General features: G+C 57.5%; 1 protein-coding gene across 1 annotated transcript in view; it reads left to right on the top strand.

Annotated features, from left to right (window-relative positions):
* The first annotated feature begins 707 nt into the window (after positions 1–707).
* PAX7 (paired box 7) overlaps positions 708–11,610 on the top strand; it is a 103,518-nt gene continuing 92,615 nt past the window's right edge. The window contains exons 1-4 of the mRNA XM_052664173.1: positions 708–799; positions 3,307–3,542; positions 4,095–4,221; positions 5,751–5,885. Coding sequence (XP_052520133.1) covers positions 715–799; positions 3,307–3,542; positions 4,095–4,221; positions 5,751–5,885 — 583 coding nt within the window. The 5' untranslated portion in view covers positions 708–714. The remainder of the gene's footprint in view (positions 800–3,306; positions 3,543–4,094; positions 4,222–5,750; positions 5,886–11,610) is intronic.

The following is an 11,610-nucleotide window of genomic DNA, read 5'->3' as shown; positions in this document are numbered from 1 at the left end:
CCCCTTGTCGCCCCCTCTTCGGCCCCCGCAACCAGAGAGGTTCCTTCTTCCCTCCCCAGATCTTCGGGTGGGGGGGGGGGGGGCGGGAGTGTGAAAGCTGGCGCGTCCGCGAGGAGCGAGTGTGGTCGGAGAAAGAAGGCGTGGAGAAGAGCAGGCGAGAGGGCGGGGGAGCGAGAGGATAAATATATAAATAAATACGGAAACAGGAATCCAGTCCGCAGCCGCTCGGCTCAGAAACTTTGGCCCGCAGCGCGGGAGCGCGGCCCTCTCCAGTCCGAGGCTGGGGGCCCGGACTCCGGCCGCGATCCCCTCGCCACCCCCGCCAGCCTCGTTCGGCCTCCGGGCCGCGGCCCCCGCTGCTGCCCCGCGCATCCGCCCGCACAACTTCTGGCCGAGCGGGGCGGGCAGAGGAGGCCTCGGGGTGGCTGTGTTTGTTTGTTTGAACTTCCTCGTCGCCACCTCCCCTCTTTCCCCAGCCTCCCGACCTCCGCCCCCCAACCTCACCCCCACCCCGCCCTCCCCAGCTTCTGGACGCGAGCGGCTGCTGCCGGGGGTGGGGGGTGGGGAGTGTTTGCCGAGGGGAGGGGGAGGAGGTTTAAAAAAAAAAAAGACGGAGAAGAAGAAGAGGAAAGAAAGAGATCGCGGCAGGGGGAAGGGGAGCGGACGGGAAGCGATTTTTGCCGACTCGGGACCCGCCGCCGGCGTGCGCGAAGAATGGCGGCGCTTCCCGGCACGGTACCCAGGATGGTGCGGCCGGCTCCCGGGCAGAACTACCCTCGCACGGGGTTTCCGCTGGAAGGTAAGAGCGCCCGGGGTGGCCTCCCTCCTCCGCCGGGGCCTCCGAGTCCTCGGAGAGGTGGCAGTCTTCGCGGGGCGGCGGTGGCGCCAGCAAGGGGGGAGCCGGGGGGTTCCCTTCCCTTTTGAGTCCGAGTCCCGGCGCCCGACCCAGGAAGTTTCTGGGGACCCACACTTGTCCGTTTCCGCGTGGGTTTCACCGACCGGCGGCCCCAGCGTCCCGCGTCCTGGGTTGCGGCCTTTCCCCGCCAGGCTGAACTCCGAGGCGATCTCGACTCCTAGTCAATTTCAAGTCCTGGCGGATCTCAACTGATTCCACTCTCTTCAGATACTTTCCACCTAGTACTTTCTCGGCTCTCCCGTGTTCCGCCCGCTACGGGGCTTTCTACTCTTGTTTTGAATTGTTCTTTTCACCCCGGGATGGTTTAACAATCCCTTTTATTTCGAAATACCAACAGTGTGTGATGCTTTATATGTCTTAACTAGGACCTCGCCTTCGAGGCTGGAAACAAGCTAATGTGAAATAATAAACAGTAACGATTTCGGCCCCCCGGAAACTTTCCACTCGGGCTTCCGAACTCTAGAAATCCCTCGGGAGAGACCTCAAGACGGCGAGAGGGCCCGGAAATGTCCAGACAAGGGGAAAGTGTTAGTTTCCTAAGGCCTCCTCCCTAAACACCCAGCACCGGGGATGAGCCGAAGGGACTGGCGGGAGTGAACCGCTTCTCGGCTCCAGCGAGGGCTGGAGCGCACCGAGATCCTTTCCTGCATTTTTGTTTTGCTTTCTTTTAAAACTAATATTAGGTCTTCGACCTGTCAACTGAGGGATCTCTTGGCTACTGGGGGTAGGTAGCCCAGGATGTCAGACGTGGTTAGAGATAGGTGCGACTTTTATTTCTAATTACTCTTCTCATAATTGTATGAGCCACTTGTGCGCGAGGAAGGGAAAGAAGGCAAGGAGGGGAAGGACGGGCAGGCAGCCTGTGATCTGGGGAGGGGGCTGTCCCTCCGGCAGCTAGCCGGCGCGGGTCCCGGAATTAGACCGCGGCGAGGACAGCGGCTCCGTGATCAAGTGCGCGCCAGCAGCCACGCAGGCGGGAGAGCGCGGCGGCCCGGGGATTTGTCGCAGCGCTCTCTTGTAGCGAATGCAAGTAAAACAGGCGGCCGCGGCCGCGCAGCGGATTAGGACAATATTTGCCCAACATGACGGAGAATACTGAGGAGAGCCGAGTGCCGGTCGCTAAAGAGGCTCTTGAATATAAAGTTGGGCGCTCGAGAGCTCTCCAGCGCTAATGGCATATCCCGCCACGGAGACCGAGTGACTCTGACTTGGCGGCGCACGATTTCTGATTAAATCCGAGGGTGGCTTCAGGCACCCACTTTTCCATGGGGGGGGGGGGCGGCAGAGCGAGGGGAGGAGGCGGTAGGAACCGCTCAGCTACCGAGCCTCTTTCAATTATACTGTCAGCTCCCTCCACTCCCCGGGCTGTGAAATCGTTCTAATCTACCAGATCTCCGCAGCCGCAGAGTCCCCAAATTGGGGGGATGGAGGCTGGATTAGTGCACCGGGTGTCCCCCCGACCCCCAACCTTCTGGAAAGAAATTGTGTGGGCTTTGCATGAAAGCTTCCTCCGCATACTCCCCTCCCGGCTCGCACGGCAAACCGCGTCTGTCTTCCTGGTTCCCAGAAGGGGCTCTGGCCCATCTGTGCACCGGCCTCTCCGAACCTGCAGGGACAGTTCATGGGTGTCTGAAGCCAAATGAGTATTTGATTTAGGAGCTTGCTGACAGTGGAGCAAATCACCCCCAAATCATCCCCAAATGAAATCTGAACTGCGAGAGGGGTAGGAAGGAGAGGGAGTCCCTAGAGGGGCAGTCAGGAGCCCCCAGGGGCAGCAGCCAACGGCTTTCTGTGGCCGGTCCCTCTGCTGTGCCTCGACCATCCAGTTATGGGTAGGACAGTTCTGCTGCACAAGCCAGAGCTGTAAATACTAGTAATCAGCCCGTCTTTCCAGGGCCAATATCAAATGAATCAGACTTGACCACTTAGAGCATGGAACCGACCCGATGGGCCCCATCTCACCAGTTACCAGCCTCTCTAGAAGGCAAGCAGTGCTCTGCCCAAGCTGCCGGTCCAGAGGGCCGTCGGTTCAAGTCCCCAGGCTCCCCCGGTCTCTGGGCTCACCCCTCTGCATCTCTCTTTCCCCTTCTCAGACACAGATCCCCCAGGTGTATCCTCATCCCCCGTAGCGTGGCAGGACTGGGGACGCGGCATCTGGGGGGACTCTGGCAGCCAGCCGCGAGTCTCCCCATCCCTGCCGGGCCTTCCCTTGGCTTCATAGCAGCTTTCCCCCTGACATCTGAACTGCAGCAGCTCCAAATGTGGGGGATGGAGACCTGTTTACAGGGGTCCTGGAGCTCAAACAAAACTGAAGTGCAAAGGGCAGTACTCAGTATTCTCATCCTCACCCCATGCCTCTCTTTTTCCTCACCTCCCCCTTCCCTCTCCAGTATCCACCCCGCTTGGCCAAGGCCGGGTCAATCAGCTGGGTGGGGTCTTCATCAACGGGCGACCCCTGCCTAATCACATCCGCCACAAGATCGTGGAGATGGCCCACCACGGCATCCGGCCCTGCGTCATTTCACGCCAGCTGCGTGTGTCCCACGGCTGCGTCTCCAAGATCCTCTGCCGCTACCAGGAGACTGGGTCCATCCGGCCCGGGGCCATTGGCGGCAGCAAGCCCAGAGTGAGTGTCTTTGCCGCAGAGCTGACAGCCAGCCTTCCCATGGCTGGGGGTCCTGGCTGGAGCCGCACTCTGCCATCCAGCAGCAGTAGGCAGTGTCTACATGCTACCTATGGGCAGTACAGTGGAAAAAGGTCCCCAAGCACAGAGCTCCTCCATTATTTGAATTTCTCAGAGATGGGGGTAACCGGGGGCCAGATTTCCCAAAAGGCCAATGAGTCATTCCTGTGTTGTCCTTACAGCTGCCCAGAACCCCGTTACCATCCCAAATGGGGAAACCTTCCTTCAGTCTTGCCTGGAATAGTGGTGGAGGGGGGGGTCCTAATTAGGTTTCTAGTTTATTACCTATCCTATTCTACATTCCCCAACCCCAGCAGCCTTCCTGGGAGCCAGGAACAGGTTTCTGGAAAGGGTGAAGCCAGTCTCAGAATGGAGGAATGGTGACCAGAGCTGTCAGCCTGGCCCTGGGGCTCCTGGGAGGTTGATATTAAAAGTGTCTCCCTCCCCCCACCCCATCTTCCCACTCCGACTCTCCCACCTCCACCTCTGAAGCAGGTGGCGACTCCGGACGTGGAGAAAAAGATTGAGGACTACAAGAGGGAAAACCCGGGCATGTTTAGCTGGGAGATCCGAGACCGCCTGCTGAAGGACGGGCACTGTGACCGCAGCACCGTGCCCTCAGGTGAGAAGGCAGCTGAGCCCACACAGCGCGCCCGTCCTCACCCTGTGTGTTCTTTCTCCAAGCCACCAGGGCCACGGCTCGAGCCATGTGGGGCTGCGACTGGGGGCAAGGGGAGGTGATGGAAGCCCGGGAGCGTGGAGAAAAGCTGGGAGGAAGAGCCAGAGCGCAAAGGAGGCGGGGGCACAGGAGGGGGTTAAAACGAAAGGAAGATGGGGAGAGGGAAGAAGGGAGGCAACGAAGTTAGGGAAGGAGAGAGGAGCAGAAGAAGGGAGGGAGAGGGGAGCAAGGGAGGGAGGGGGGACGGTGGAGTTGAGCAGAAAGTTACAAAATTGGGTGACGAGCGAAGTTCCCTTGGTGCCTTCGCAGAGAATGGCCTACAGGGCTGAGTCCATCCTGGAAGGGTAGGTCACAAGCTCCCTGGACTTCTTTCTCCAGGTCACCATTTCTGTGCTGTTGCTGCCCCAGCCACCAGTGGGCCCCAAATGTGGAGGCCCCGGATCTGCTGCCTGTGGGCGGGAAGGTGCCCCCAGGGGTATATGTGTGTGCACCTGAGCATTCAGGGGTGTCTGTGTGTGTGTGCACCTGAGCATTCAGGGGTGTCTGTGTGTGTGTACCTGAGCATTCAGGGATGTATGTGTGTGTGTAGGGGTGTATGTGTGTGTGTGTACCTGAGCATTCAGGGGTGTCTGTGTACCTGAGCATTCAGGGGTGTCTGTGTGTGTACCTGAGCATTCAGGGGTGTATGTGTGTGTGTAGGGGTGTGTGTGTGTGTGTGTACCTGAGCATTCAGGGGTGTATGTGTCTGTGTGTGTGTGCACCCTCGAGCATTCAGGGGTGTCTGTGTGTGTGTAGGGGTGTATGTGTGTGTGTGTACCCAAGCATTCAGGTGTACCACTGGGATGCACACCTGAGTGTGGGGAGCAGCGAGCTGGCTGGAGGGGCCCCAGGGAGGTCCTGGGGGGTGGGGTGGGTATGAGTGCGTCTAGGAAGGTAGGCTACCCACTCCAGTATTCTCGGGCTTCCCTGGTGGCTCAGCTGCCCTGGTGGCTCAGCTGGTAAAGAATCCGCCTGCAATGTGGGAGACCTGGGTTTGATCCCTGGGTTGGGAAGATCCCCTGGAGAAGGGAAAGGCTACCCACTCCAGTATTCTGTCCTGAAGACTTCCATGGACTGTATAATCCACGGGGTCGCAAAGAGTCGGACACGCCTGGGAGACTTTCACTGACTGACTGACTGAGGGTGTGTGATCGCGCAAAGTCCAGGTGTGCACAGGCGTGGCAGGCTGGCACCAGGGGGCCTCTGTCACAGCCTTGGGGGGTCCGTGCCCCCGGGGAGTCTCCACGTGGGTGACCTGCCTGTGCCTCCGGATGAGTGTAGGTGGTCACCCGCGATGGGGCGGGGGGTGGCTGTGAGTCCCCCTGAGTGTGCTCAGGGGGAAATGCGCTTCGAGACTTCTCCCAGCGCCCCAGGCGGCCGGCCTGCGCGGCCCCAACGACTTATACCCGCTCTTTTGCCTTTGAATTTCTGAGGTTTAGTGAGTTCGATTAGCCGAGTGCTCAGAATCAAGTTCGGGAAGAAGGAGGAGGACGACGAAGGGGACAAGAAGGAGGAGGACGGCGAGAAGAAAGCCAAGCACAGCATCGACGGCATCCTGGGCGACAAAGGTAGGGAGCCGCCCGGGGCCGGGGACGCCCGAGCACGCGGGGCTCCTCGTGCGCCAGCGTGCGGGCGGTGGCGGCGCCGTCCCACCGGACCGGCGGGTGGAACGAGAGCCTGTCGGGGTGTGCGGGGAGCGCCCCCCGCCCGGGGCGCCCTCGGCTCGGGCCGGGAGCGGCTCCCGCGACGCCGTTGCGCGGCAGAGCAGGGTCCAGTCGTCCCCGGGTACCCCGGCAGCTCGTGGGGGCTCCGGGGGCCGCGAACCGCGCACCCTGGCGCACCCGCTCCGGCCGAGGGCTCCGGGCCGTGCGTCCTCCGGGGCCGGCGTTTTGGCTGGTAGTCCGGTGTCGATCTATTATTTATAGGAAACGGGCAAAGGGGCGGGAGGGGGGGGGCGGGCGAGGAAGGAGGAGCCGGCCTGCGGCTCCCTAAATGAATTTGTTAACCAGACCCGCACACGCTCTTTAAACGGTCCCTTGAAACCCCGCCTGACAGTTGACTGACCGCTGCAATCAATAAAAATTAGCGCGGGCCGCGTGGGCCGCCGCCTCACTGTCCGACCCGCGACGCCAGGGCCGCACAGACAGCGCGGAGGCAGAAGCGTACATTTTTAAGGCGCTTTCCTCTCGGGCACGCGCCGGTGGGCCCACGGGTGAAGGCCAACTTCCCAGATGCCTAGGGTGGGCGGGGGGGGGGGTCCCCGTGGGAGGGAGAGTTTCGGGCTCCACCCTGCCCTGTCCCCGCTTTTAGCGGGGCTGTATTTTGGAGATGAGCTGGGGAAGGCATTTTTCTTTCAAGCGCCTGCAGGCCCAGGAAAGGGGGGGGGGTGCTTTTGTTTACTGAAGGGTTATTTTTCAGGAGAAAGGAAAGTCCTTCCCCATCATCACTGCCTCCGTAGGTCTCTTTGAGACTTGGTCAGTGTGCTTGGGTGGGGGAGGGAGGGCCTGGAAAAATAAGTAAAAACGCAAGACCCAAAATCACAAAGATGGACCAGGGAAAGAAGCTAAACCCCCAGACACAATGCGGGGAGGCAGCAGGCAAACCGGAAAGGCAATGGCCTTTATAACCTCAAATAAAAATTTAAAAAAAGTGGCTTTGGAGAAAGTTGGGGAGGAGTGTTTTGAACCCCGAAACTTGTTCAAGTGCACAGTTCTCTTGGAGCTTCCTTCCAAGGGGTTACTGAGGTTCTCCTCTCCCCGCCTCCCTGGAACTTCTACCCGCATCTCCCTCTGGTTTTCAGTAGTCTGTCCCAACCTTGAAGATGAACTTCACAGACAAAGCCCCGCTTCCAAAGACAAGTCCCAGCGAAGCCCAGCCCCCACAGGCCTGATCTAAGGAGGGAGGGGGGAAGCAGGGGCAGCCTAGTGTGAGAGCAGGCTGGGGCTGGGGAAGGGGCGGGCTATTGACATTCAGGGCCCCTAGTAGAGCCCAGTCCCACTGGGACAAAAGGGCAGGAAAGAAAGGGAGCGGGCTGTGCCCGGCACCCCGCTGTGCGGGGCCTGCGGAAGGCCTGGGGTCTGCGGAGGGGGGCCGCTGCCTGCCAAGGAGCCCCTGGCTGGGCAGAGGCAGCCCAGGATCCTTGCGTGGGGACCCACTCCGTGTTTCAGTTTGGAATAAAAAGGGACTTAGTCAGACTTCCTTTGTGGGGGGCTGGGAGGGGACAGAGAACTTAAATAATCTTTCCTGGCCAATGCAGCGCTGCAGACGCATCTTCTGAGAGGCGCCCTGGGAGGAAAGAGGAGGTTTGGTTTTGTTCGGAGAGACTTTTAGGGGTGTGTGTGTGTGTGTGTGTGCAGCAGGGGTATGTCCAATTCAGTCTGTGAGGAAGCACAACAGACTCATTCCTCCTGAGACGGAAGAGAAAGAAAGGAAGAGGGTAGCAAGTCCGGTCTGACGATGCCTTTGGCTCAAAGGAATCCAGGGGTTTCTAGTGCTGACCTGGCTTACAGAACCAGCGGATAAGCAGTTTCGCTGGACAGAGGTTTTCCCTGAGTGGAACCAGGAAGCTCCAGGTCCCCAAGGGTTTCAGGAGGAGGCTGGCAGTTGCAGAGTCCTGGCGCTTCTGGGCGTCTAGGAGCAGAGCTGCAGAAATGAAATGAAAGTGGTGGGCCTGGTGTCCAGCAAGCTGTGTGGTTTGGGAGTGACAGTGGGCGTGTGGCACCCCGTGGCTGGGAGCTGGATGGCCGTGTAAGTGCACGTGTCTCAGTGTGGCTGTCTGCCCACCGGCCTTTGGAGTGGAATCGTGGGATTCTGCGTGGATGTGCAGTGCGATCGCAGACGGGCGGAATGGCTGATGTGAGAGCAGGGAAGAGAGAGGGCTGTCTTTCCATCTGTGGACAAAGGGTCCCTATCAGCTCTGGATTCGAGTACCTTGGCCAGGGACTGGCATCCTGCTGAACCACCCAGTTGGAAACTCTCATCTCTCTCCCAGGCCCCGGGAGTCAGTTTCATGGCCAAGTTAAAGGTGAAAAGACCTCCCAACCTCCACCCAAGTGGGCCAGGTGGGGAGAGGCAGAGATCCCCTTGGGCAGAGCAGGGGGAGGGGTGCACACCCACAAACTTTGTTTTGGCTTCTTGCTCTTGACAAATGCTTTCTCCGGGGGTTGCCCCTCTCATGGCGGGGAGTCGCCCAAGAAGGGGTTTAAGAGCTCTCCTCTTTAAGCGCTAAAGAGAGATCCCTCCCTGAGTCCGTTTTTTCCTATCGTCCGCTTGGCATTTAATAATGTTAAGACTTATTAGAGCTGGTAATGAAAACTGGGACTGCTGAATAGGAAACTGTGTTGGAGAGGGGTGTAATAGCTTCCAGGCATGGTAAGAAACTATTTATCCGCAATCAGTCCTCACTCTCAGAGTTTGAAGCACAAACGTTAAGTTGAAGGGTTTTAAAGCAGATTAAATTGAGCTTTTATTTCTGTGCACTTTCATCTCTGAACAGCTCACTTCTGCTCCCCTTGGGCTGATATTCATGAGGCTGTTCATATTTTTTTTTTTTTTTGCTCTTATCCTTGTTAAGGCTGAGTTATTAGGATTGTTGGTTGTGAGAATTCTCAGACCACTGTGGATAGGGGCTCCGGCTACACTCAGCACACCTGGAAAGGTTCCTTGCCCTCAGCCACTTGGCCTCTCTCCTCCTCACCCCTTCTCCGAGGAGAATCAGGGCAGACCCAGGCAGGGACTGCCTGAAAAGGATTTGAGGAGGGGTGGGGAAAGAAAAAGATTTTCCCAACCTGAGTCCAGGGAGATGCTTGTGGGAAATTTGATAGGGGTTTGCAGAGTCAAACCGTTCTTCTGTGAGAAGCGGAGGGAGTGAGTGTGAAGAAATAATTTAGAAAAAGAGTAGCAACAGTAGTAATCAGTAAGAGGCCTCTTGCATCTGACAAGTTTAGGCTGAAACTGACCAGATCAGACCGTAGTTGGTCTGTAGGGTAGAAAGCCCAGCTGGGTCACAATTAGTATGAAATAAGGGGGAAAGTCACAAGATTAAAAAGAAGAGTGCATTCTCCCGCGGAGAGGGGGCCAAGTCCATCTGAGAATCTGTTGACATCCGAAGTGGGGGGCCAAGGTGTGTGTGAGAGGCAGATCTGTATTTCTTTGCGTTCTTCCTTAATTCATTTTTAAAGCAGCAAACTTTCAGGTGTGCAGTGAGAAATGACGGGGAAGGAGGGGAGAGCCCGAAGTCTGGGTTTCAGACACTTGTAAAAGGAGGTGGGAAACAATTTAATTTGGCAGCAGCGATAGCTGCTAATGCGGTTTTCGGTCGTTTGCTACACCGGAGGAAGCTGTTTTGATTGTGTGTACAAGGACCTGCCAAATTTAATTAGGCTCCGGGGGAGCGAATGAATAGCGGGAGGGGGGGCAGGGCTCCCCTCAGCCCACACCGTTTTTTCGGCTTCACACCTGGAAGGGGCATTGTTTACTGGATAGGCGAGAAGGGGAAAGGGGAGGGAGGGGCCCCCAGGGAGAGAGGCCCTTGGAAGAGCGAGGAGGGAGGGGTCGAAGAGAGTCCATTTATCAAGAAACAATCTGCATTGATTTAAACCAACAAGTTCCCTCCTCTGTAAATGTGTGTTTAGAGAAAGGTAATTGACACTCCACCAAATCAAAGGATTACCCCGGGTTGGCAATCTAATCAAACAGAGTCCAGGCGGGATTTGAGGCTGTTCAGAGTGGGATCAGCTTCGCATAATGGGGGCTCGGAGGAAGATGGGAGGGTGTCAGGCAATTCCCCGGCTTTAGGCAGCGCTCGGCGGTGGATATTCAGTGAGACCGGAGGGGGAGAGGGGGGAGCGAGGGCTGTGCCGCGCTGGGGCGGTGGGGGGATGGGGGCAGCGGAGAGGGGGCGCGCGGGGCGAGGGGGGATCTACCCCGGCGGAGGGGGCCCCGGGCGAGGGGCGAACCCACACTGGGATGACAAGACTCCCCCTGTCTTTCCTCTACTCCCCCCAACCGAAGACGAGAGAGGGGCGGAGGGAGCCGGGACTAACGAAGAACAACAATGAGATAGCTGTTACAAAGGCGACCCTGGCGCGCGCGCGCTCGCAGCCCCAGAACCCACGGTAAACAAACAGAGCCGGCAAACTGTTTGCCAGATAAACTCGTGCCTAAATCGAGTGTGACGGGCAAAGAGAGAAGAGACAGAAGGAGATAAGGTTGGAGGGGGAATGAACGAACATAATCTAATAGAAGACATTTAGAAAACAAACTTGAAACAAGCGAGAACAGGCGAGCGGAGGGTAATTACCCGCCCCAGAGAGCGAGGGACGCCTTCCGAGGGCTGCGGGTGGGGTCTCGGAGACGCGAGCCGCCGAGAGCCGCGCGCTGCGGAGGAGGGAGGCCTTCGGGACTCCGCAGGGAACCGGGAGAGGGTCTCCGGGGCGCCAAGGAAGGAGCTCGGCTCCCAGACTGAGGCTCCCGCGCGGTCCCCCGTCTCTGAACGCGTTTCGGAGCAGGGTGGGGTCCCCCGCTGCGAGGGCGCGCGGGTTTTCTGTTCACCCCGGGGCGCGCACCGCCACGCACCGGCTGTTTCTAGGCGTTTGTACCTAAAAGACTTGGTGTGCACGGCACAGCCGTTAAAGGAATTAGATATTTACCAGTTTGAAATAAGCCTGGCTAAGAAGAAGAGAGAGACATTGAAAAGATGAGGCTGGGGGAAGACTTCAAACGAATTCATCATTTGGAATGGTGGAGAGGAGATTTACCAGACAGTATTGGGAAGTTATTTAGATATTAATAACACATTTTCCTGAGGCGCGACCACGGCGGCCATCTGCGCTGTTCTCCGAGCTATTTGGCTGGGTGAAATATGGGCGTCTCAAATGTTGGGAAGAGATAACGCAATCAGGCTAACCCTGGTCCTAAGACGGCATCGCAGCGTTAAACCCGGATTAACCTCCCCCTCCCACTCCCGCGGCCCCCTCCCCTTTCACAGCTTTCCAAATTTTTCAGTGGAATTTACATGGAAGGATTTAAAAGCACATATAACAGTAGCCTTAAAGCAGTAAGGTGATTATTTGGACTTTTTTTTTTTTAAAGGACGTCTTTCTGAAAATGATAGTTGTCACACACTACATTTTATATAAATAATATTATTTACAAACATACGTATTTTTATATATAGAGAGAGCACTGAGCAAATGAGATTTCCTTCTAGGTTGCCTGTTTGGCGTTTCTATTTACCATCATCAGCAAAGTTGATGAAGCTTCACTCCTAATGGGGACTAAGGATATAAACAT

This window comes from Budorcas taxicolor, chromosome 2 (genome assembly GCF_023091745.1).
Source record: "Budorcas taxicolor isolate Tak-1 chromosome 2, Takin1.1, whole genome shotgun sequence".
NCBI classification, from domain to species: domain Eukaryota; kingdom Metazoa; phylum Chordata; class Mammalia; order Artiodactyla; family Bovidae; genus Budorcas; species Budorcas taxicolor.
This window is presented reverse-complemented; position numbering and strand designations above follow the sequence as displayed.